Genomic DNA, 27,526 nt, shown 5'->3' with positions numbered 1-27,526 from the left:
AATGGATTAATTGCAATATTGTATATTATATATATTTTTGGAGATTTAATTCCGGTGTACGTATTGAAAACGCGTATTTCATTGCCTAGCCTTATATGTGTGTAATAATCTTATAACTTAACTAAAGAAATAAGAAAAAAAAATTCAAGTATCAAGTTTGATTATGTTCACTGTAAATTAAATAAAGAACCCCCAAATTAACTCCTATAATTCATTCAACTTGTGTATGGTGTGATTAATATTATACGTATATACAGGTGGGGAATGTCAGCTTATAATACGTTGTTAATTGCGTCCAGTTGTTATTTTAATGAGATTATTTTTTGTTGGTATTTCTCTTCTAAATGAACAAGAACACGATTACTTTGCACAATATATATTACTTTTTAGATCGGCGAAATTGACTTCTTGAGTTGGAAGATATTCACTGCAATGAAGCGTGGTATATGTCACGATATAATTGATGAAGTATAGTGAAGTGCATGTGATTACAATCAAATATGAATTCAAAATTTTAGCTGTTTTATGTTTGCTTTAGTCTTTATTGTAACTTCTAATTAATTGTGAAGTTCAGAAAAGAAATAATGTTTGTTGTTGTAATTATATTTCAGGCAGAGGATGCCAAGTAAGCATGTATATTACTACAGATCGCCTGAGCACCAAAATCACTACGTCCTTTCCTTCGCTTTTGGTTTCGACAAGGAAGAGGATGTTTACCAATTCGCCTTAAGCTTTCCTTATTCCTACTCTAGATGCCAAGCTCACCTTGAGCAGCTTGAGAGAAGGCATTACGCATTCTTCAAAAGAGACCTTCTTGCAATGTCAGTGGTAAGTACATATTTTCTTCTTCATGAGTTTCAGATTGAAAAGAATCGAACTTTTATCAGCCGAATTGAAATACTTACTTGAAGTTACAAAATATAGTGAATACATAACGGGTTTTAATGTGATCTTCAAAATATATGTATATATCTATATGTGAAAACATATCGTCGTTGAAGATATGATGCATCGCATGTCAAATTTGTTAGTTTTTTTCACGAAACGAAACAAAAAGTCACTATATCTATTCACAATATTAACATTTCAGATCTTCTAAAATGTATTTTATCCTTTGAATACACGCTGATACAAACAATGGCGCCAACTTCCCAAAATGCATGTGGATGCATATCAATGGCGGGACGTGTTACGTTTTCAGGGAAGTCTCTATATTTGATTGATTTTATTTTATCTAAAATGTTTTATGAACCCTATCATAAAGGGTTGTGCTCGATTCTATTCACAATATAGTTCATTTTTTTATTGTGATGACTGCCTTTGACTAGGTCACAGACAGACAAGGAAAGTAGGAGTGTGTTGCTTGATTGCCTTTGCACAAACTCATCTGAAACAAACAATTTTGCTTTTCAGGTTAGAAATTTTAACTTCGATCTCAATGTTTTAATTACTTATTATTTATTGACAGTGGCAAGTGAGAAATATTTATTTTATCTCGTTGCCATCAAACTAAAAATTTTGTGGGTGCTGGAGCCCCGGAGCACCTACGTAGTCGACGTGCATGGATACAGCTGCTCTCATCACAGCACGTATGGCTGTAATACATTGAACTCACTGACATACGAGGTATCACTTGAAGTTGCCAACGATCGACATGTAAGCAAATACTGTAATTGATTGTTTCTCAACAATCGATGTTTGTGGCGCACGAGGGTTTCATAGAATACAAGTTTTTGCTTTCTCATAAGTTTTTGTTTAAGATAATATTTTGATTAGCTAAATAAATATATTTTTCCTTCCTTTAAGTCCGTGAACTACAATTAAGTTTCTATCATGCTGGATCAAATTTATTCATAGCATTGTGTCAATCAGTAATATATCTCTTTCTTTTTAACATAAATGCAAAACATTGAACTAAATTAAAATAAATAATCAAGATGAAATATATTACGATTTCTAATTTGAAATCGCACACGTCTTCAGAGTTGAATCGTCTTGACGTGATCTATAGCATGTAAAGTTATTAGTTTTGTTTGCCTTTGTTTATATTATTAAACACTCCATTACAACTAACTCATGAATGAGCTCTGGAGTTTAGAAAGAGGCAAAAAAACACATAGTGACAATTTGTAAAATACTAATATTTGTACCTTAATACACGTTATATGCGCTTTTACTGAAATAACAAATGCTAGTTCCAGTGGCGTATTTAGGAAGGTGGCTATCGGACTCAAGTTCTCCTTGAAATAATATCATTATTATTTTTTCGCACTATACGTACAACACAAATGTTTCTTACTGGTTCTCAAGCCCCCTCCCCCGAAACAAGATCCTAAATACGTCACTGGCTAGTTCAATGAATACTTGAAATTGCGTTGCTTATCATGAATTCATACAAACAAAAACGTTAAGAAGTCTACAGATTGTATATCACAAGTTTTTAATAAAGAACTTAATGCAGTGGCCCTTACTTAGTATTCACTTAAAAATAAGGATTTTGCTCCCACTTGTTACATTTGTAGTGATTGTTTATTGGATTGCACTTGTATCAATAGCTAGTAAATTGCATTAGCACATTAGACCTAGAAACTTAGAATTTTGGAAATATTCCCGTCGTAAGGTACAATTATTATAATAATAATTTTATATTATTATTATTATTAGTAGTAGTAGTAGTATTATTATTATTAGTATTATTATTAATATTATTATTATTAATATTATTTAGCATCCCTTTCAAGGAGGGAAGCTATATGGCGCATGAACCTACAGCTTAACGTGGAATCCGGAACACTGAGCTCCGTCGGAAATCGAAGCTCCGCCGAAAGCTTTTTTTTTTTTTTTTTTTTTTTTTTGTAGAAATTAGACGATATGACACCGCTCCAAGTATTAAAACTGGTTCAAGGGATGAAATTAAATTATTTCCTGCCAAGGAATGGCTTGAAAATATACGAAATCCAACGTTACTAAATAATGCATTGCATAACCAAGCTAATAGGGGAATTATTTGAGAGCCAAACTTTATGAATCGGACTTATCAACTCTAATGCAGCGTTGTTAGGCAAAGAAAAATCGTGCGCACCACTATTATTAGATAAATATATTGGCGATGACAATGATATTTCTTCTATCACTGCTTAAACGATAATCTCTCAATTTTCAAACTTGCCGGTCCACGAATCCTCTCTTCTTGTATCAATAGCCTGATCCTAGTTTTCAGTCTATTTTTCAACTGGGCGAAGTCCTACGTATCGAGAGTTACTTCCTAGTAAAATATTGCATTGCTAGTAAAGAATTAATGCGCTTTTTGTTTGAACTTCCTTGTTTGTTAAAATGTTTTGTGACTGCCTTGGAGCACCAGCAAATGATCACAATTTATTTCCAAAATTAAAAAGCAAATAGTTACAAATTATCTTGCATAAAGCAGTTGAATATATATATATATATATATATATATATATATATATATATATATATATATATATATATATATATATATATATATATGTGTGTGTGTGTGTGTGTGTGTGTGTGTATGTATGTATTCCCTTGAATTTTCTTTTCAAGTTGGTTGACAAACACTTGGCAAAGGAGCAATTGTAATGCAAATCAAACGAGAATAGTTGGCTGGCCTACCGTTTCTCATCGTCGGGCCCTGTATCTGTTCTACTAAGGCACGACTATTTTTTGGACTAGACTAGGGCAAGGAACCACATTTTTGTATTTAATTTAACTTAATTATTTCGTAAATTTTAAGCGTACCTCTGCAAGACATAACACTTTGTTTTCATATATGTATTCGTTTTATATATGTATGTTTAGCAAGATGAAACAATATATTTGCTTTGTTCTTCAATGCTTGTTGGCACAGAAAGAGACACATTTTTGTTGTACTGTGTTTCAACGTCACATGAAATGAAATTTCCGTCAACAGGAAACGGAAGAGGAAACTGTTTATTATAGAATTTCTCCCCACTAATACTGTATTTTCGATAAAGTTAAGAGAGAAACAAATTTACTACATCTTACTGTGCGTGGAAGCGAAAATGTTTGAAAAGTGATATAAGCTGATTTTGATTTAAATGAACGTTAATATTATCTATATTCATACTAAGATTATATATTATTAAGCAAAATTTTGAGGAATATGTTGCTATTTTTGTTATTATTGCTGCTAAATGTAACTCAAAATCTGCTCAACAAGTTTTGATAATTATTTTACCCAATACCCAATAATAATCTCAGTTTCATTCAATTACGTAATCAATAGTACAAAAGATGAAGAAATGTTTAGGTAAATCTAGTAATATTACTAAACTTTCAAACTATGCTATGCACAGGTGTCAAAAGTATTATAGAGCGGCTTCTCCGTCCATCTGTTCATAGGTATCAAGGCTTAACGATAAGATATATTGAGAAGCGGTTCATTGCAATTGACTCAACGTTCCAGGAATAGATTCCATCTCCTCTGTTAACCCTCTATTCATACCAGAAGTGGTTGAAATTACGAATTTCCAGTTTCAGCATTTATCGTTACAGAACGAAAACGGTAACACATAGTGATATATTTTTTAAGCGACTGAGCGTCTCAAGGCAACATATATCATGACTATTCGCAAAACTCTACCAAAACCAAAAGTAGTTTAAATCCACTATTGCTTCCAGTTGAAACAATGATTTTCATAGAGCAAAAACAGTCAGAAATATCTATATGATTTCTTTCGTTTTTTTTTTCTTTCTTGCAGTCGATTCAACTTCCCAAGCATAGGTTCCATCTTTTCTTTTAACTCTCTATTCAAACCCGAGGTGGTTCAAACTAGTCATTTCCTATTTCAAAATCTATCATCTAAGAGCAAAACCAGTAACAAATAGGTATTTCTTTGCAATCGATTTAAATTTCCAGATATATGTTCTGGCTCATTTTTAACCTTCTATTTAAACCGTAAGTGATTCATATTAACCATTTCATGTTCCATCATCTATCGCCAAAGAACAATAACTATTTGAGGTGTCAAGTAAACATATTATCACTACCCACAACATTAACAAAATTGGAAGTGGTTGAAATTTACTACTACTTCTAGTTTCAATAGTGATTTCCGTAGAGCAAAACGGTAATATATACCGATATTCCTTTTTTTTTAATCGAGCAAGTTTCTCGAGAGTAGGATTTATCTCCTCCCATAACCCTCTATTGAAACCGAAAGTGGTTCAAATTAACGATTTGTGGTTTCAACCTCTATCGTCATAGAACAAAAACAGCAACTGATAACGAATGATGGCTTTCTGATATGGATTCAGCGTTCTAGGATCAGGTTATATATATATATATATATATATATATATATATATATATATATATATATATATATATATATATATATATATATATATATATATATTATCTTACTGATATATTGCAACTAACAATTACATGCGTACTACTTGAAGTTTGTGCATTGAATTCCCATAGTTTGGAAATCGACCATAATATCACACTGTGAAACGAACTCTATATTTATTATTATTATTATTATTATTGTTATTATTATTATTATTATAGCTATTTATGTGACTGTTAAAATAGGGTCTAGTTTACTTTCACCAATTTTGTATACTTCACTCCAAAAAGTTTAAAACGTTTAAATGTATCATTATTACATGTTTATGTTGATGCATTGAGGATACAAGTATGGAAACTGGTTTGTGGCGAGCACCAACCGAGAGTAAGTGAAACTAAAGTAGTAAGTTACTAAGAGAGAAGGAAATCGGCGACTTCCAGTCGAGAGTACTGAACTAAAGGAGTAAATTACTACAGGAGTAAATTTTTTGTTTACTACTGTAGTAAATTTATTTACTCCAAAACTGGTGGAGAGCACCATCAAAGAGTACGCTACTACATTAGTAACTTGAGGAGTAAATAAGGCCAAAATTTACTCCTAAGCAGTAGTAGGAGTAAAGTTAGAGAGTAAGATGAATTCTTTGGTTTCTACGTGTTAAATATCGAATTCTATGGATTACCTGGACTACGAAGTATATATGGAGATGGAGGAAGAAGTAGACATCCCAAGAATGAGAGTTTTAGTGGAGAAAAGAGACCTATTTGCAATGTATAGTGACATTGATTTCAAAGAGCGTTTTGGGTTGCTTAAGGAATCTTTTGAGCGGCTGCTTGATATGTTGAAGCCGTTACTGCAGCATAATTCTGACAGGAACCGTGCTTTGTCTCCTAGGCTGCAACTTCTTTGTAGATTGCGAGTCCTTCGCACTGGTACTTATTAAATCTTAGTAGGGGATCTTATTAATATACATCGTAATACTGCTGGAAGAGCTTTTAACAGTGTGATAGACAGTTCAATTACCTTAAAGCTACTGTGTGTGTGTCCACGCCACAGAACAAACAAATATATATATATATATATATATATATATATATATATATATATATATATATATATATATATAGTGGCGGATCCAAGGTGGGAGCTATAATGGCTATAGCCCCCCTTGACGCTCAGGTTTACACTGGATAAAATGGGCTTCAATCCTGCTTTACACTGGATAAAACGGCAAACTATGGTTTAGCCCCTCCCTTGATAATATCCTGGATCCGCCACTACACACACACACACATACACACACACACACACACACACATATATATATATAATATATATATATATATATATATATATATATATATATATATATATATATATATAAAGGAAAAAAGTGAATTCTATCGAATTGGTTGATTCCCGAATGGATTGTGTACCTATACCCATACTTTGTCCTTTTGGAGCACAAGCAGAACTATACAGAAATTGCAAGAATTTCTTTTCTATCAATACACAAATCATTTATGACGCCAATATGAAGATTTTGAGCGTGGTAAGCCATTGGCTGAGTTCCACGCATGATGCACGCACTTGAGACAATAGTAGAATTCCTCCAGAATTGGAAAACGAACAATATAATGGGTTGCTTGTTGGGGATAGTGGATATGCTCTCTCCAAACATTTTATGACTCCTATGTTTCGACCTCAGACAGAAGCCGTAGGGCGCTACAATAAAGCCCATGTTGTTACAAGATGTGTAATAGAACGTACATTCTGTGTTTGGAAGAACCGTTTCCAAATTCTCACTAAAACAATGAGATATAAACAAAACATGTGTGGAAATGTTATTGAGGATACTGCAGTTCTGCACAACTTTGGAACAGAAGTAGGTGTGTTTCACCCTGATGCTGCGCAGTGTTTCTTTCAGAAAAAATGTCCCGGAGGGAACACTTAATATTCGAAGGGGATCATATCATTTTTACATGGTACTATTCTATTTATTATTATATTATAGAAGTATTATTTTCGTCTCCTGCCGGAGAAAACTCTCAGAGCATCCGAGGGGCATTCCCCCCTCCCCCCCAAAAAAACATGTCTAGAAGAAACACTGGTGTTGTGGATGTGAATGGCGTGAACCAATATGCATTTCAGCCACAAGCAGATGCTGCAGGACAAGCTGTCAGAAAAATTATACCTAATTTGCTAGTAAAATAATAAATTAGTATAAATACTTTTCCTTCTTAAATGAATAAATAAGGCACTGGATCGTCACTACTGCAGTGAAATGTCACCCATTTTATTTATGTATAATTTTAGTTATGTTTCTCTCTTTTTCTTTCTTTTCTTTCTTTCTTCTTTATTTTGCAATTAGGGGATGTGGTAATTAGAAAAATTAAATGTACTGATGCTTAAACACAAATATTATCTCATGTGAAAAACAAGAACATATTAACCATTGGAAAATATATCAAGCAAAAAGAATATGTTTCTTACGTATAAAATATATTCACATTCATTTATAAAAGCATAAATTTCTGGAGCACATTGCCTGAAGTCTGTTCCATTTCGTTCTTGAATTCGTTCCTATTCATAACTTCCATTTTAAGGTTATGGTCTTCCACGATTTCTCTTTATCTTTCAATTAACAACATTTTTGTATTATATTCCCCTCGTATTAAACGCATTTTTAACGAACGAAGCTCGTCTGCTTTTTCCAACAACCTGCTGTTCTTCACTACAATCGCATGTAACGCCTTTTTTCATGGGCACTTCTTCTGATAAGCTTCAGCTCCCAATAGGAAACGAAATGCACGTGCCAGCAGTGGGCAGAAATTGCTTACTTCTTTAGTAAAAGGGCGTTACTACTTTAGTTACAACTAAAGAAGTAAATAGAAATTGAGCTCTCCAACAGTTACTAAAAGAGTATATTACTACGGAAGTAATTTACTAAAGTAGTCCAGACTAAAGAAGTAAGAGTTACTACAAGAGTAATTTACACTAGTTTGGTGCTCGCCACCCTAAATATAAACGTCCTGTTGGTTTTCTGCAATAATACGACTCTTTCATTATGTTCCACAATTTAAGGAAAAAAAAAACACCAAATTGGTGGGGAAAGTAGGTATTTTGTCCTTATTACTTGTTCACTTAAATACATGCAGTAAAAAAAAATATGTTAGTAAAAAGAGAAAACGTTTTGGAAGTCTGGAAAAAGTAGCCAAATGCACTTAAGTGGTAATATTATCCATGATTTGCAACATATGTTTTGCATTGTGATGCCAAGCTATGCATGCTCAGTCTTAAAGAAGTTTGTGTCCGTATATGTAGATACAACGCTGCACGCTCCATCAGGCACTTCTTGGTCCGAACTAAAATGGGACTTCTTTGAATGTTCCGTTCCACTTCTGAAGCACGCGTTATTCAAATGCGAATAGATCATGAGAACATCGCAATGCAATTTTCAGAATGAAACTTTGTACCGTTGCGTGGAGCTTAGACTGGTTACTATGAAGGGAGCTAATAGACCATACTTCTTAACCTTGACATCCTGTCGCAAGTACATACGTAAAACAATTTTTGAATCGATAGCCACCGGAAATAGCAATTACCGATGATGATATGAGTTACTGCTTCCATATATTGAAAAGTTATATATATATATATATATATATATATATATATATATATATATAATTTCACATTATTATATGAATTTTGGAAATTATGCCTGAAAGAAGGGACAAAATGGGGTGTAATATTTAACATTGTGCAATTCTTTTGACACGTTGAACATACACAAAGTCATGAAACTTCGAATATAGGACACTTTCGATACATATTGCATAACATCGCATTCAGTTGTATATTTTTCTTAAAGTTACAACTCGAATAAGATATAACCTAATGTACTATATATAATGAGATAATCCCATTATCTACTGTGATCACTAAGGTATGCAATGTTTCTGGACAAACTGTTCTAATCATTTTGCTAACCTACTTTCGGCTTACGTGGTGCCGGATTTGATTACCATTGTCAACAATCCATCTTTCGGTATCCACTCAACATTATAAGGAAATTCAGTAGTTGCATAACTGAAGAAAAGGTCCTGTTAAACATAGGCTTACACTGTTGGATGTTTTATACAAGGACAATGTATTAAGAATATTTTTTATTGTATTATTTTTTTTTTAATTTTCTCCGTAAAACCTTTGTATATTATGTCCACTAATGACACACAATCGAACAATATATATGAGTGGCTTGGTGAAACATAATGGTAGATCACAATTCCTAACTTTCGAGTAAACTAGAAAAGAGAATTGACCATTTCCAAGTAATTCAATGCAATGTCACTTACCATCCGAACCGCTGAATGATTTTGAGATTATATTCCCTTTCAGCAACGAGGTTATATGAGATGTGGACATACAGCTCAACATGGGATCCCAATCACATAACATCCCTCTGGGAATAGAATCCGGGTCTCTCACACCAAATGCGTGTACGCTAACCCCTTAGCTACAAGGAGCCCTGTTTAACATTCGAGAATAAAGTTCTGTAGATCATGATAAGAATCATGTTATTCTTGTTTTTTTCTTTGTTTTCAGAAAACAGACCTGCAAATTACCGATTATTCAATTTTAGTGAAAATAATTGTGGATTTCAAAGAATACTCAGGGTTACGGATAAGATATTTTGGTACTTCAGTATCATGAATGTAGTGTTTGAAATTGTTTCCACGTTGTGTTTTGAGGTGTTTTAAAAGTGTTTCCAGTGTTTGGTGAAGTGAGTAAACATTTATTTATGTTGTATTTAAACTGTTATGAGGTATAGCAAGGCTGTTACACTACATGGGAAGATGTCATACAGAAACGAGCAACTAATGGACATTCATTGTGTGTTCGGCTTGGCAGCTTGCAATTGTCACCAAACACGGAGGCTAAACCAGCAACGCTTTCCTCTCCGTCCAGTACCACATATTCGGGCTTTTCAGGACGTTCACCACAGTTTATGTAACTTTAGTTAGGTGCATCAACCACGTCAACTCCATGGTCGATCGCAGCATCGCGTCTTGCACCAAGAAAATAGGATTCTGCTCTCAGTTGAGATGAACTCTGAAGTTAGTATTGGCAGCGGGATGTAACATTGAGTGCCACGAATGTCAACATGGAGAACATTAAATGATGTGCTTATTTCATATACAACTCGTATACAGATTGGGACCAGACAAGCAGGTTCATGTAGACATATGTACCTAAATGAGCCCTCCCAGATTTTGAATATCGAATTATCTACACCGACGAAACAAGATCACAAGGTGAGGAATCTTGAACATTCATAATCACACCACGGTGCTTTCAACAATCCCAATGTGATGGTCTAAAACAGTCATCAAGTGCAGTTTTCTCTGAGCGTATGGTGTGACATCGTTGGAAACCACTTCTTGAGACCATTATTCTTACCACGACGGCTCCAAGAACATTTCTACTTTCGTTTGCTGGAAGAAGAACTGCCTATGGTAATGGAATGTTGACGTCCTGATGCTTCACCTCAAACTGTGGATTGGTCATGGAGGTCCAGTATTATGGCCCAACGATTATCCAATTTAAATCTGACGGATTTGTCTCTTTATGGGCATCTTAACAAGCCAGTGTATGAAAAACTTATTCCTAATGTAGACGTCCTTAGGCAACGTATCACTGATAGTTGGAACTCATTCGTCAAATCTCTGACATATTTGCTAATGCGCGTGTGTCCATGAGAAGGCGTGCTGAAACATGTAATCTAACTAATGGAAAGCAATTTGAACTTACTTTGTAAACGTAACTAACAGTTTGGCTTAATGCATTCTACTAAATTAATTCGTTTTTTGTTTAATATCGTTGAATAAATCCTTTTTAAACAATCATGTTCATATGAAGCTTATCACTTCTTAGGCCGTCAGGAATTTGCGCCTGAAGTTTGTGTTGTTAGTTGTGGAGCACCCTTTATATATTATGCAGTTAGTGGTAAAGCCGTTATTTTCTGATTCAGAAATATGAAATTCGCATTCAGTTCACTGATCACGTGTAATATCAAGACAACTAAATCATTCTAATTCCAAAACATTAAAGCATAATATATTGTGGCCAATGAAACATGATCCATTGTGATATTAGCAACTGTCTGTTCAATGGTGTTCATTGATATTTCTTTTCTTCTCTCTCAGAATGGAATTATCTCTGCTATATATCGCAAGGAAGTTTCTAGATACACTTTTCGTGTTGGTGCTGTGGGACTTGATTTCAAATGCACCAGTAGCTTAAAAATGTTGAGTCATTATTGTGAAGTAGCATGGCAGTTTGTTAAGTGAAGAAAAACGTTTTAAAAAAATAAACAAACAACAGTCCGACATTCGTATTTCATGTGCTGATGGTAAATTGTTTTGTCAGCTAGCCAATTGTTCTGCTTTTTTTTTAGTAAAACTTTCAAGATGCATATGCTATTGAGAAACTCACAGTTAAGTAACTGATTGTAGTCAAGTAAAAACGATAGAATAATAATAATAATAAAATGAATATGAAGCAAAACTTCCTTCCATACAATTGTTAAAATTTGACTGAATTGTCATTTAGAATAAGTTAATGGATACTAAAACAAATCAGCCAATCACAAGCGTCCTATGTGGCAGTTCGTAAAATATTTTATTATATTGCGTAATGTCACAAGATGTGTTTTGGAAACAAAAAGAAAGAGGAAAATAGCATTTCAATTATGTGTAAGTTTAGTCCCTTTTTTGATGAGGATCAAATATTCTCTTAATCCTTTTGTATTTTCCGTTATTGTTTCCAGAAGATTTCGTTTAATTTAAGCGTTTCTCCTTTGATGCACTTAAAGTAAATTCCTCTTTTATATCGCTGGTATGCTCTCTTGATAATAAGATGAAGTTAAAAGAGCAGCCTGGGGCAACATAATCTAGCTAACATTATTTTTTTCCCTTTAGAAGTTGAGATTAATTTTGTCGTCTTGCGTTGGTGGAACAAAATCTGTTTCATTGCACTGTACATCTAACGATAATACATATCTTGCTAAAATATTGGTAACTAAATTGGTGTTTTGTATTCCTTTAACTGTATTAGACAAATCTACAATATATATATAACGTAATTAATTAAATTGTTCTAATATTTAACTCTTTTCTTCACTGTAAGAGTTAGAAACTAGTTGAAATTAAATGCAGTTATACTATACGCTGAAAATTCAATTAAGAGCATCTAAATTTGGTGAATTTAACTCCGTAGCGCGAAGTGTTGTTATTGTAACACAATAATATGAGGAGTTGGGAAATTATGAATGATAGAGAGTGCTAATGTAAAGCGTGTTTGGGAATGCTTGAAATTCTGCCTTGTCTGAATGTTATGCAATCACTAGGCTGTAGTCAACTGATCTATGCGCCTACTAAGCTAGTAAAGTAATCTGTAGGACATCCAGTTTATTTACTCTGGACTTCACAAATATAGTGGGAAAGTGGATTAATGATCTTGAGTAGAAAGATGGGTTAAGAATTATTATTATTAATGCCATGCATGCATGAACTGAGGTTTGCGCATATTAATTTGTATATTTTAACTTTATGTACTTTCTTAATTCTTGCCACTACTGAAGAACATTGTATTATCGTTATTAATAATTAGTCATTGTTCACATTATTAGCCCTCGGCCTACTGAACACCATAAGTGAAATTCATGTTTAATTAAAAGCTCTAATTATTTATTGGGCCGATGGATAAGTTCGTGTGGTTTTCTTTTGGGTTGGCAACAATGCAGCGTGAAGCGATTGTTTATCGTTATTCCATTGTTTTGCCGTAGTTTCGAGCTTCCGTGTTGTGAAACACAGGTTTTCTTGATTGCGAACGTATTATTGTAGATATTTCAGACAAACTAAAATGGAATGTCAAGTTGAGAAAAGTGATCATTTCTTTCACATTTTATTCTTCGAGTTTAACCAAGGATCCAGTGCAGCATAAACTGCGAGAAAACAATGTGCAGTGTGTGGAAATGAAGCAATTGCTGAAAGAACAGCACAGAAAAGCTTCTCTTGACCAATGGCTAAGAAATTTCTTCCAGTCAAAACCAAAACACTTCTGCAGGCGAGGCATTAAACTGCTACCTGAACGTTGGTAGAAGATCATAGATAGTGGAGGTGAATACATCACTGAATGATTCTGAGTTAATGTGAGTGACAGTAAAATATATGCAATGTATTGTTACACTCGTAGAATATGTTAAAGTTATGTTTATGTTGTATTTGAATTAACAGAACAGCAGAACAAAAATAACATATAAAATATAAGAACAGCGCGAACTTATGCATCGACCCAATACATTAAACGATGTTATTTATATATTTTGTAGATTTACTTTATTTATCATACTTTCAAACTAGACTAAATATAAGTGCAGGGATTCTTATAGAACGGCTTTATCCGACTGGCCGTCCGTTTACCGACAGCTATCAGAGCAGAGTAAGAAATATCGAGATACGGTCTCCTGCAATCGATTACGTATCCGAAGGAGAGGTATTTTGCCTCCTCCTTTACTCTCTTGCCAAGTCATAAGTGATTCAAATTGGTCATTTCCGGTTTCAACATTTATCGCCATAAAACGAGAGCAGTAACATATAGCAAAAAGCGTCATTTTAGAAACAATTCAGCGTCTAAAGACAATCTATCATGACTATCCTCAACACGCTACCAAAGCTGAAAGTGGTTCAGATTTACCATTACTTCTGGTTTTAATGCAGTTTCAACATTTGTCATCATAAAGTCAGCGTCTGAAGGTAACACACGATGACTGTCCATAACACTCCACTGAAACCATAAGTGGTTCAAATTTACGTTTACTTCCGGTTTCAATACTTATTTTGGTAGGGCGAAAGCAGCAAAATGTATCAAGAGGTGGCTTTCTGCAATCGATTAAATGTCCCAATCGTAGGTTGTATCTCCTCCCTTAACCCTCTATTCAAACCGAAAACGGTTGAAACTAAATTGCTATGTTTTACACTGTGAAATGATGCTCATTTGTTTTTTTTTTGTTTTTTGTTTGCCTATCTACCACCTCGAAATGTATTACACTAACACACACACAAACACACACACACACACGTATATATATTAATAGGAGCAGAAGAAGCAATATTTTGGGAAATGGTAGTATGGCTAAACAAAAAAGTTCATATAAACATAGATTATAATCCCAACAGTTTAAAAGCTACAAATTGTGAACCATTTTTGACTTTACATTGCATATTGTATTTATTTCACAGAGGTAAGACATGGCAAATTTGAAAGGTAACGGAATGGCTTCTCGAACGGTATGTAACATGTGGCAGTGATATCTTTGGAAGGGAAGCTATTGAAGGAAATTGTGGTAAGTTCACAAGCTGTAGTTCTTAAAAAAAAAGAAAAGAAAAAAAAAAGGTGAGACTAGGACTCATGTTCATATGACCTTGTTTTGCTTAGAATAATCCATACTAACATTTTCCGAGGTATTGCCCCTTTCATCCTGGGACACCCTATATATATAGTGCAATTATTCGAGTACTTCGTTATACACAGTAATTCAACAGCGTCAGAGAGGCAAGTACTACAGAACATAGATGCATCTATTAGCGTGTCTGATCACTATTAGGAACTAGCATGATACACTAAGACGCTTGCTGTTTATTGTAAGGAGATCTCATTGTGTTCTTTGTCTAGAACCAATATTATACACAGCTCAAGCAGGTTGAATAGCATTACAGGATGTTAATGTGACATATTTACTTGCTTTTTGCATTATAAATTTATTATTATTATTATTATTATTATTATTATTATTATTATTATTATTATTATTATTATTATTATTATTATTATTATTATTATTATTACTATTATTACTATTATTATTATTATTATTTCAAACTCAGCTACTAGCAGTTCATTTCATTTAATATACTTAACGCATTCTCCAGTGTTGCGGAATGGTTAGCACGCAGTATTGACTGCGTGATTTAGGCTGAGTTCAATTTTTGGCGAAGAATTGTTCAAATTATTGCCTTTTTTGACGTAAATGTATACTTACCTGAATTAAGTGTTACGTGAGAGTTGTGGTGGACAAATACTGTGTACATGTTTTTTCTCGGGGTTATCCTGTGTGTTCCCATATTCTAAATTCCACAATGTCATACATTCTCATTATCTGCATCGCCCTTAGCCTTGGAGCTTGAACGTGGACCGTTAAACAAATTATTATTATTATTATTATTAATAATAATAATAATAATAATAATAATAATAATAATAATAATAATAATAATAATAATAATAATAATAATAATAATAATAATAATAATAATAATAATAATAAAGAACTACTATAGTCTGATATTGAAAGTCAGTTATAGTGATACTGCAATTTACTGTGCTGTCTGTGGATTAAAATGTTGAACGTGTGTTTTATGGCAGTTCAAAATAAAACTATTGGGTTGTAGCACCTCTAAATGCTGATATTAAGCATTTGTGTGAAGTATTGTAACCCTTCGTTTTCCTGCTTTAATTGTATAAGTGGAGCATACATTTATGTCAAAGTTGTATATTTTGCTGTTTTCTTTAGCTGGAGTAACCTACGAGGTGTGAAATGATATTTTATATCCACATATAATCTCAAGGTGTTCGAAATTAAACTTTAATTATGTTCCGATTTGACAATGTGTTTTTGTGTGTAATTAAGTTTAATTAAAACTTAAACAGTTATCGATATACAGCATTATTGAAAGACAAGCTATATTAAAGTTAACTTACTAATATCGGAGAAAGTTAATACAAATACAATTATATACAGTGAAAAAATGAAATGAAATCTTTAAGTTTTACGTCCCACGATTATGCCGGTGAGGCGAAAGGAGATGAGAGATGAGAGAGATGAGTGAAATGGTAGAATGAAGAAAGTGGCAGGAAACGTCAGAACCCCGAGAAAACTCACGAGCACGGTGTTTGTCCACAACAAGGTCCACACGGCGCGAACTGGGATTGAACTAGAGACCCCAAGCACTGGAGGTGAACGTTCTACCACTGAGCAACCGCGCACCCCTATATGCAGTGATTATAAAATCATTACGCATTTCAACCATAAACATATTTTACAACATAATAGGCAAAGATGTGGTTCAGGGGATGAAATTTCATTGCACTTCAGAATGATTACATTCAATACTTAGGCACAACCACAGCGCTTGACTGCAGATTGAAAACAAGTTATCTAGTATAAGTGGTTTAATTGCAGTAATCGCGCTTCTGATCCATTGCGTTAGATGCCGAATACTCTGGATCTTCACCCTGTACATTTTGACTTAATAAACATTCATACAAAAAGAAAGTTTAAGGGCGGCATGTCTAGCTCACGTGGATCCTACATCATTGGTCCCTCTGATTGTGGATCTTATATCCACGAATATGGTAAAATGGTGTGGGATATCATTCTTGAAACATAATAGTATTCATAATCCCATCAGGTGCCAACTCGATCTTCAAAAATTGTTCCAAGATGTCAAAGCGCATGTTTTCGATAAGAATTTGTTTTCCAAAAATGAAGAGCCTGTACACTTTTGACCACATCAACCCAAACCACACATTTACTTTGAGTGTGTCTCTTTAGCATTCATACAGCACATTCGACTGTTCTGATGCCCAAATCCTACAATCGGGTGGTCTCATGCCGAAACGGACTAACTACATTTTTCGTGAAATTGAAATAGGGTAACATTTATGTTGAGAACTGAAAGTCAATCACTCGCCATAGAATTCACTTATCACAACTTACTCCATCCCTTGATAAACTAAAGAAGCTACAAACTTGCTTCAATCTGGCATGACAAAACTCTCAGTTCACAAATTTTCACTATCTCTCAATTTGGTCGAAAATGTAGTTAGTTCGTTTTCGCATTGGACCACCCAATTTTGCCCATTTACACACCCAAAGGTGTGAAATTGTCTCAATACGAAATAAGATATGTTGCGTCAAATTGTCACGTTCCACAGCCTGCAGGAGGACATAAGTTATAATTTTTCGAGATGCATAATACTCAGCTTCAAGCTCGTACACAACCTGGATGTAGTATGCACGTCTGTGCAACTTGTATCGGGGAATTTTCCGCATAGTGCCTCTGAAAACGACAAGCTTTCTTCTAAGTGTTGTGTCTCAGTACACCTCTAGTGCATGGTGTCCTTGGTTCGATCACTGCTTGCGCCAAGTAAAATTTGTGGTGGACAAACGCAATGCGCGTGGGTTTTCTTGGGATTCTTCCGTTTCCTCCCACTTTATTCATACCACCATTCCCTTCGTTTCTCATCATCACCTTCTCCTTTATCCTAGCCACCATAACCATGGGACATATAAAACTTAAAGATTTCATTTCATTTTTTTCCCGAAGACAACACAGTGCAATATTCCGAATCATTATATAGCAGATGGATGTCCATCACCATGTCTACTTTGATTCCAATCGGATAAGTTCGGTTGAACTTGTATAATATCCGATGGTCCTGATTTTCAGGGGGAAAAATCCAATAAAGAACGAGAAGTTACAACTCTCTTTGTTTTTTTTTTTTTACATTATAAGAGTTATTTCTAATAACTGTGCGTTGATATTTTAAGCTTTGAATGGAGCTTTGGAGATCTTGAGGTGAAATATGTCCAAAATGACAATATATAAAAATAGATTCGGTGCCATGTAACGTGTGCACCGAATAAGTTATGGAGATCGGCATATTCTTGCATCAGGTCAATTATTTTATTTATGCATATGCAGAATTGTATACAATTATAGTAACTGAAAAGTTGCGCATACATTTAGTAAATGATAGTGAGAAGCCTACGTTTACAAAGAAAGAATGACACAGCTACAGCTTTGGTGTGTATGTATTCAGTGTTAGAATGCAGTGTAAAACCCAGAGAAGTGAATGAGCAAAATGTGTTGAAAAAAAAGAAAGAAAACGAAGAAGAACTCTTAGTGAGGAGCAGGCCGAGAGAGAAAATTGCATTCCAGCAATTCCAAGATGTGGTAGAAGTCCTTCAGAAAAACCTGGTGAGAGTTGGGAGCAGGTACTAGGGACGAAGATAAGAATGTGGAGAGGTTGACCTTCTCCGACCAGAGCAAGGGAAGAAACTCTACTTTCATCGTAGAAAACAGTAGCTTCCTCAAAACAATTTCTCCCAGAAAATTATTCTAAGGTGCCGCAATTTAAATGATACAGCTCCTCCTTTGAATTAATGTTAAGTTTAAATTGCTTGCGTGTTTCAAATTAATAGACTAAACAAAGGCAGAAATGCAGAGAAAATACAGCATTATATAAAACGTGTGTGTGTGTGTATGCTTATTTTGTCCCCAAATTCTACGTTGATACACTACGGAAAATGAAATGTTTGCCGGGTCTCTTGTTTTCTATATAATATATTTTTTTATGTGGATATATTTTACTATTATACACTGTATGCTTAGCTAAAATGTTCCTCTTTCCATGTTAATTATGTTTCGCTTTATAATGCATATGCTTGAAAAAGATAAATAAATAAAACTTAAAAAAATATCACATAGTTATGCATTGTAGACCGAAGAAAAGACGGAGATTAACATGAGAGAAAGATACAAAAATAATTAAAAAAAAGAAAAGTATAGAATTAAGTATTGAGAGGAGAAAGGGTAACACAAGTAAATAAATAAATTTCGTCGCCGATTTGTTAAATTATTTACATCTGCAACGCATTGCCATATTTGCAATTTTGTACTTAACATCTGCAAATAAATAAATATATATATATATATATATATATATATATATATATATATATATATATATATATATATATATATATATATAAATAAATAAAATAATAAATAAATAAATCGTAATTATGTTCAGCGTAGTGGAAAAATAAAACATGTTATCTTTCTTCAGTCATATTAATTGAGTTTCGCAATGGACTGATTTGAACATATAATTAGAATACCGTGGTATTCAGGGCTGTATTTAACCATGGCTCAGGACGGAAAATTTTCACGTACCAGATATTTTCTGAAGAGATATATTATTCCTATCGTTAGTTATATATTGTAACAATCTACGTATGTTCACACCATGATGGATGTATCAATGTGTTTTCACAAATACATGGTTGAAGTAAACACCCATCAGAAAAACGTCGTCCGCCATCAGACAGAAAATATCAATCTCCTCCGATTGATCAAACCACGAACTCTCTAAGACGCCTGATCATTGGAGCTACCCTTCCTATACGCTCTAAGACACAAGGTCATTGAGCTTCATTCTACCTCTCTAAGACACTCGGTCATTAAGAGACACCTAACCACAAAATTATGTAAGACGCACGGTCATTGTCATAGAATTCCAACTCCTCTCTCTAAGACGCCCGGTCCTTGAGAGGTACCTACACAATACGCCCTAAGACGCACGGTCATTGGGATCCTCTAAACTTCACCAACAGTCCTCGAAAGATTAGAGGGAATTTGTGTTATTTGTAATATACTGTATTCAAGAGGCATTCAAGAGATAATAATATATAATTTTCTAATAAAAGGTGATGCGGTTTTCTAATAAGGAAGTCCAAACTCTCGTGTACCATTTTTTTTTTTGCTCTACCCTATAGACAAGAAAACTTTACAATATTATTCTACGGCATGTTATATATATTGCCTATATTAGTATCCGTCTTGATACGCCCTTGTATTTTTTAAACCAATTAGCATAAAGCTTTGAAAGATTGGGTTCTAGATCAAACCCGTACAAACATGAACAGCGTTAAGCGAAAACAGCGCGTGTAAATACAGCGTGGAAAAAAAAAACAGTGCATGGACAGAAAGAGGGCTTACGAATACAGCGTGGACAAAAAACACGCATAGAGAGAAACAGCGAGGACAAAACAGCGCATGGACAAAAACCGCGCATGGACAAAAACAGCTGAAGCAAATAGAACGTAGACAAAAATCATACATGAACATTTTGCACTAGGCTCGACCGCATCAGGGCACACTTCTTTTAACTGCGTTCGTGCTCACTTGGGCTCGCGATCACTTACATCAGTTGTGCTCGTACTCACTCAGCTTGCACACACTCGAGTTTGTACTCACTATTCTTAACTGGGTTCGCCCTCACTCCGGCTCACCCTCACTTCTCTCAACTGAGCTCTTACTCACTAGGGCACACACTCACTTTCCTCAACCGGGCTCGAGCTCGCGATCACTTCCCGAAACTACGCTCGCGTTCATATGGGATAGCACTCAATTCTCTCGAGTAGTCTCGTGCTCACTCAATTTTGCGCTCATTATTCCTAAGTTGGCTCGAGTTCACTCGGACTCACGCTCACTTCCCTCAACTGGGATCACGCTGACTTCTCTGAAGTGAGCTTGCACTCACTCGGGCTCACGCTCACTTCCCTCAACTGGGCTCCAGCTCACGATCACTTCTCTTAACTGGGCTCGCGATCATTTCTCTAAACTGGGCTCGCACTCAATTCTCTGGAATCGGCTTGCGCTCAATAATCGTAAGTGGGCTCACTTTACTCGGACTGGCGCTCACTCGGGCTCGTGCTGACTTCCCTCAACTGGGCTCGTACTCGCACGGGCTCGCAATCATTTCCCTTGAATGGGCTTGCGCTCACTTCCCTAAACTAGGCTCGCTCTCGTGATCACTTCTATCAACTGGACTCGCGCTCACTCGGGCTCGCGATCACTTCCCCAAACTGGGCTCACTCTCACTCGGACTCGCGCTCACTTATATCATTGAGGCTCGGGCTCACTTTCAATTATTGAGCCCTAGCCCGGCTGAGCACGAGACCCGAGTTTGTAAGCTTCGGGCCCGCGAGTTTGGACACCTATGACAAAAACAGCGCACGCATGGTCCGCAATGAACATTCTTTCCCAAAGCAAACATTGTATACTTCTTGATATCTCAATAAACAGTACCGCGTTTATACATTTATATTATGTTATCTTTATAGGTCAAGTCATCGGTTCGATTTTTTTAATATATACATAGCGTATTGGTATACAACCTTTCCCTTCATATCTATTCCGTCTATCAAAACGAAACTCCCAAGTATAACACTCCGATTTTGAAAAAATGGCAGGCAGATATTACACATGAAATAAACGAATACGTGTTTTTATTGTTTCCTGCAAAAAAAAAAAAAAAAAAAAAAAACGGTTTTAAGGAGAAAAAGCCTCCACCCAAAATTTTGAAAGCTTACTCCTGAAAGGCAAGAAGAAATAAACAAAGTGAATGAAATTGTGCACAGATATTGTAGACGTTAAATGAGGAAATAAGGGTTTCGTATTTTCCTGGAGAAAACTGTTGAGTAGGACCCCTCCAAAACTTTGATCATGATATTTAAATATATCAAAAGTGATTATAACAATATGCCAGAAGTGCCTAAGGGACATGGAGAATTAGAACAGAAGTTTGTGTACTGAAAATACGCAAATAAAATACATTAATACGGGTTTTCTATTTTCTGAAAAAAAAAAACGGTTTGAGTAGTAAAAGCCCCACCCAAAATTTTACGCTCGAAAGGTAAGAAGAAATGGACCCAAATGAATGAAACTGTGCACAGATATTACAGAGGTAAGATGAGAAAATGCTGTTTCGTATTTTCCTGAAAATAATAATAATAAAAAAAAAACTGTTCGATGGACCGAGGCTTTGGGTAGCAAAGGTGTCCATTTTCCACTGGGCCCGCTCGGGCTCGCGCTCACCTGTCTCAGCTGGGCTCGCGCTAACTCGCGCTCGCGCTCACTTCTCTCAACTGAGCTCGCACTCACTCGGGCTCGCGCTCATCTCTCTGGACTGGGATCGCACTCACTCGCGCTCGCGCTCACCATTCTCAACTGGACTCGCGATCACTAGCGCTCGCGATCACTTCTCCCAACTGGGCTCGCGCTCGCGCTCATGTCTCTCGACTGGGCTCGCACTCACTCGTGCTCGCGATCACTTCTCCCAACTAGGCTCGCACTCACTCGCGCTCGCGCTCACTTCTCCCAACTGGGCTCGCATTCACTCGGGCTCGCGCTCACTTCTGTCCACTGGGCTTGCACTCACCCGGGCTCGCGCTCACTTGTCTCAACTGGACTTGCAATCACTAGAACTCGCGATCACTTCTCCCAACTGGGCTCGCGCTCACTTCTCTCCAATAGGCTTGCGCTCACCCGGGCTCACGCTCACTTGCCTCCATTGGGCTCGCGGGTATATGATGGGTATAAAGAGGTATTAAAATCTAGACTTTGACTAGCAGTAGGCCTAATTCAGTAGAAAATAGAGCTATTAATGCTATATATCAGTTGTCAGATATAAAAATAAAATAATAAAGATGTTGCAGGGTTTAATGTATTAAACGTGGGCGGACTTTGAGGAACTTGAAATAAAATGCTCCAGATATTTAAATCTGGGCTTTGACTACTAGTAGGCCTAGTTCCTCAATAGAAAATTGGCTATATGACTAACATCATATAGGAGTTATCAGACATCAGAATAAAATATTAAGAGTGTTGCAGACTTCAAATCTTAAGGCTGTCATCACACTTGCAGACCAATACTCATTAAATGAATCTCTTTCTTATACGCTGGTGAAGTAAACGTCATTTCCGCTTCCTGTTCAGCTAGCTGGTTACAAACAAACCAGCTTTGAGCGGGTTATATGAAGAAGTTTACATGGTACTTGCCTATAAAAATGATTTGTTTCTTTTTCGGATGTAACCATAAAGCTTTAAGAGGTACATGCAATATTTTTTTGGTTTTCCCAAGAATGAAATTAGAAATATTGTACTATATAACATATTAAAGAGAAACAAAAACAAAGCCACACTGTACAACAAGCGATATAGTGATTAATTACTTATTGGGCGAACAGATATATCTCAATCTTTTTGAAGAACACTTTCTCTCCTTGTATATTCTGTTAGAAAGAAATTAAAATACACATAATTTTACCAAAGCTCCCTTGCTCTATCTTTTTGTTTGTTTGTGACATTTCTAGGCTAACTTGGCTGTTTAATATATATTAATACTCAGAATACTGAAAAATCGTTTCTTAGTAAACTGATAATTGAATCACACATTTAAAGGCATACTATAATCTTCGATCAGTGCCTGCCCCAGCATGGAGTTTGATACTCGCCTGCCTCCGCTCTTTCCGATCCTCACCAGCGTAAGTTCGATAACAATTTTACCTTTGTGATTACACATATGTGTAAAAATTTGAAACTCTTGATACAATTGAGATTTGCAGGCAAGGGATGATTTTAAAATTGATAAATCGGTATTACACATATATGTAAGACAACCGCATTTAAGTAATCACAACCTAACCTAACCGTACCTTACCGCATATGCATTTTGGTAAGAGTATAGTACGGGCAATATAGTAAAGTTTATACCGGACTTGTTAATTTCTCTCATCCCGTTTGACATAAAATATAATTGCTTCATCCTATCGATCTACGCTAAGTACGCATGAAAAATACGGGGTCGCTATTTGGAAATTTATGTGTAAAATTTGTCTAATCTACGAAAATAATTCTGTGCAAAAAAATTACTTATGTAGAGGGAGAACATAGAAACAGCGTTAAAAATGTGCCATGGTTACTAAGAAATTGAAATGTAGATCCACTTGTAGTGATTACTAGCCCCGGCTAGTGTACGCTTTTCGTACCTGTCTTTCTTTCACGCATACTCAACTTCACTGATCCGCCTGCTCCCTAAAGATGCATCCTTACATGCACTCGAGCTTCAAGCTGCGCTTAATCATCATAGATGTAGTGTTATGTGAAGTGACCACCCAGCGTAAGTTGGTACGTGTTTTCCTTATGAATTTTAATACATGTATATGCTGGTATGTCACAAATCTGTACGTCGTTTGTAGTAGACGCAAAGAAAATAATTCAGATAACATTAGGACTAGAGAGTTATATCTTCTAAAATAATTAATTATTTCTGGTGACGCATTTCAACTTTACCAGTGCCAAGCAAAGAATGGACACCCGCTAACAAAAGAATGAGGAATAAATTAAGAAATTATTTCCACGAAGATGTTAAGATTTTTAGATTATGCATTCGTAATTATACATGATTTAAAATGCATTGGTTATTCTAGCGCTGTACTCCTTTGTTCCGAATATCTTATCACTAATTTTATAAACAAGTTTCTTCCATATTAAACATTTTCACTGAAGCTAAACAAACAATATGACAGAATTATATAGCATAACAATTTTCAATAATTTTAATTAAACTCAATCTAAAATTATTATTAAGGGGCGCTCATTTACATGTTTGGGATTCTCACTCACTTGTTGTCCAGCAAGTTATTGGAGATTGAAGGAATTAAAATGTAGAGTAATTTTATTTCATATTATGATAAATATAGCCTTCCTATAAGTATAAAGTAAATATATTCACTGCTATTCTTGAACATATAGCCTTTTTTTTTCATTATTTTAAGTTCGACTTTCACAAGACTCACAGCTGCCACATACAACGCCATTGAAACTGCCTTAGCAACCACCTTAGCAACAGATTGTTTGTAACCAATATGGCTGCGCCCAGTAAAATTCACAGCAGACGACTTCAGCAGCGTATTTACTAAGATCAAAACAACTTATGAACAAAAAAAAGCTTAGTGTTAGTAAATACGAAAGAAACTTGTTGCAACGACGGCAGCATTAAGAAGCAAAGACTATCTGAGTATGATGATTTCGTAAAATTAAAAAAAAAAATCACCAGTCCTGCCTGTTAGGAAGAAAATTCTATTATGTAAGTACTCATGCCTTATCATGAAATTATTTTAATGCAGTTGATGAATTGTCAGGCTTATAATAAAAATTTGGTTCGAAAATTTCCAGGGCCAAAATTAGGCTTACTGTCGCCCATGCTTCACACATTAAACTTGCAACATCCCTATTTTATTCTGATATCTGATAACTGGTATACGACATTAGTAGCTCTACTTTCTACCGAGTTATTTGGCCTATTTGTAATTGTAGTCAAAAGCTAGATTTTAATATCCAGGGCATTTTATTACAAGTTCCTCAAGGTCTGCCCACGTTTAATACAACGCAACTCCGCAACGTCCTTATTATTTTTTTTATACCAGATAGATAAGTCATATAAGATAGTAGCTCCATTTTCTGCTTAGGAAGTAACTAACACTTGAATTTCAATATTCGGTGAATTTTATTACAAGTCCTTCAAGGAAGCTTATGTTTGCTATCGGTGAGCTTTTGTCCATCACTGTAATATGAGACTGTCGGTGAGCTTATGTCCGGTGAGCTTATGTCCAACACCCACATTACGTTGAGTTGAGTTGAGTTGATTTTAGTTTAGCGTCCCGTTCAGCAGCGAGGCTGTGTGAGACGTGGACCTACTGATTAACGTGGAATTTGAACCACATGAGCTCCCGCCGGGAATCGAACCCGGGTCTCCCACGCCACCCACATTACGCATAGATATCTCTTGTTTTTAACTAACACAAAGATTTTTAGGTTTTATTTTTTTATTTATTTATATTTTTGTGAGAAGACAGCTTTAGAAGTAAAATTAGAAGTAGAAATTTAGGGAGACATTACAGGTATTCAACATTCGTGAAATTACAGAACTTATAATAACAAGAGCTAAACGTTTCCCGAAAATCTGCTAAACGTTTGGTAAAGGAAGTAACAGGATCTGATATCAGTGACTCTTAAGTGTTTGTTAAAACCATTTTATAATAAAACAGCTACCTCTGCGGAAACTAAAAGCAAACCACAAGGTAAAAGGGAACTTTCTCTGATCACTTTATATCGGTTTGAATGTAACACAACGAAATGATAGTACTTCAGAGGGTATTGCAATGTCAATGGTCTCATAGGCTCCAGTAATATTTGCAGGAGTTCCGGCCTATCCTACAGGGATGTGTTAATCAAAGCACTAAAAATTAGAGATTTTTGAGAAATGTTGGTAGTGTATACCACCAGAGCAATAACTTTTATATATAGAGAAAAGGAAAAGTAGAAAAATATTTTCTATTTTTTTTAAATGTACTTTTAATCGGAGGGGGCTTGTAAGAGAAGTAACACCGATAAAAATTAAAAGACATTTTGTTGCTTCAAACTAAAAGAAGAAAACTTCCCTACTATATTAATTGTTGTATACAACAATCAGGGCCGGACTTCAGCGGATTGGACCGATTGTTCCCAGTTGGGTCCCGCGCTAGAGTGTAATCTACTATTCAGTGCCGTCTTAGCAGCATAATGTTCCCCTGTGGAAACCAGTGTGGCTCCTATGACTAAATTCTGCAAGTAATACATGCAATTAATACATTTTGCTCGCCGGGTCCCTCTGCCAAGTGATCATCAGACTGTTAGATGGCTGTGTTACTCTTGGCTTGTGAAATATAATACGCGTTACTTGCCTCAAAAAAGTAACTGTTACTTTACTTCGAAAGTAACGCGTTACTAACGCGTTACTTTTAGGTCCGAAACTTTGAATATGTGAAAAAATCTTATTACTTCAGTTTTCCGTACTGCTATTACTACCGCTATTATTATTATTATTATTATTATTATTATTATTATTATTATTATAGCACGTTCTGAATCGATTTATGTAAATGCAAGGACAAATTTTTACTTGACAACTATATGAACATTTTAATGTAATATAACATTGACTAAAATGCCATATTGCATTACTCGTAGGGATGGGCACGAGTGAATTCGAGCAAGTTTTCTTTGAAACTCGATTCGACTAAAAACAGACATATTTGAGCTTGACCCGAGAGCTCGGTCTGAAAAATTTCCTCCAACTTGACTCGAAATCGGGTCGAGTTTCGAGTCGAGTCGAGCCAAATCTGGTGTATAATTTCGAGTACTCTCTTCAAGTATCTTACATAGACAATATAATTATTATAAATGGTACTACTACTACTACAACTTCTTTTTCTTCTTCTTGTCATTATTATTATTATTATTATTATTATTATTATTATTATTATTATTATTATTATTATTATTATTATTATTATTATAACAACACTGTGTATAAACATGAAAGATAGGCGGTTTATATATGAATACTAAAAAAGTAGTTGATTGTCAACCTCGGTAGTCGTGAAGTCTAGG

The 27,526-nt window shown here is 35.2% G+C and overlaps 1 protein-coding gene across 1 annotated transcript in view; it reads left to right on the top strand.

Moving 5' to 3' along the window:
• LOC145687377 (cytosolic carboxypeptidase 6) overlaps positions 1-27,526 on the top strand; it is a 2,130,613-nt gene that overhangs the window by 864,660 nt on the left and 1,238,427 nt on the right. Inside the window, exon 5 of the mRNA XM_081760832.1 lies at positions 612-828. Within this exon, the coding sequence (XP_081616958.1) occupies positions 612-828 (217 nt within the window). The remainder of the gene's footprint in view (positions 1-611; positions 829-27,526) is intronic.

The sequence above is a fragment of the Thermobia domestica genome, chromosome 6 (assembly GCF_964235325.1).
Source record: "Thermobia domestica chromosome 6, izTheDome1.hap1.1, whole genome shotgun sequence".
NCBI classification, from domain to species: Eukaryota; Metazoa; Arthropoda; class Insecta; order Zygentoma; family Lepismatidae; genus Thermobia; species Thermobia domestica.
Note: the sequence above shows the minus strand (reverse complement) of the source record. Positions and strands in the feature narration are given on the sequence as shown.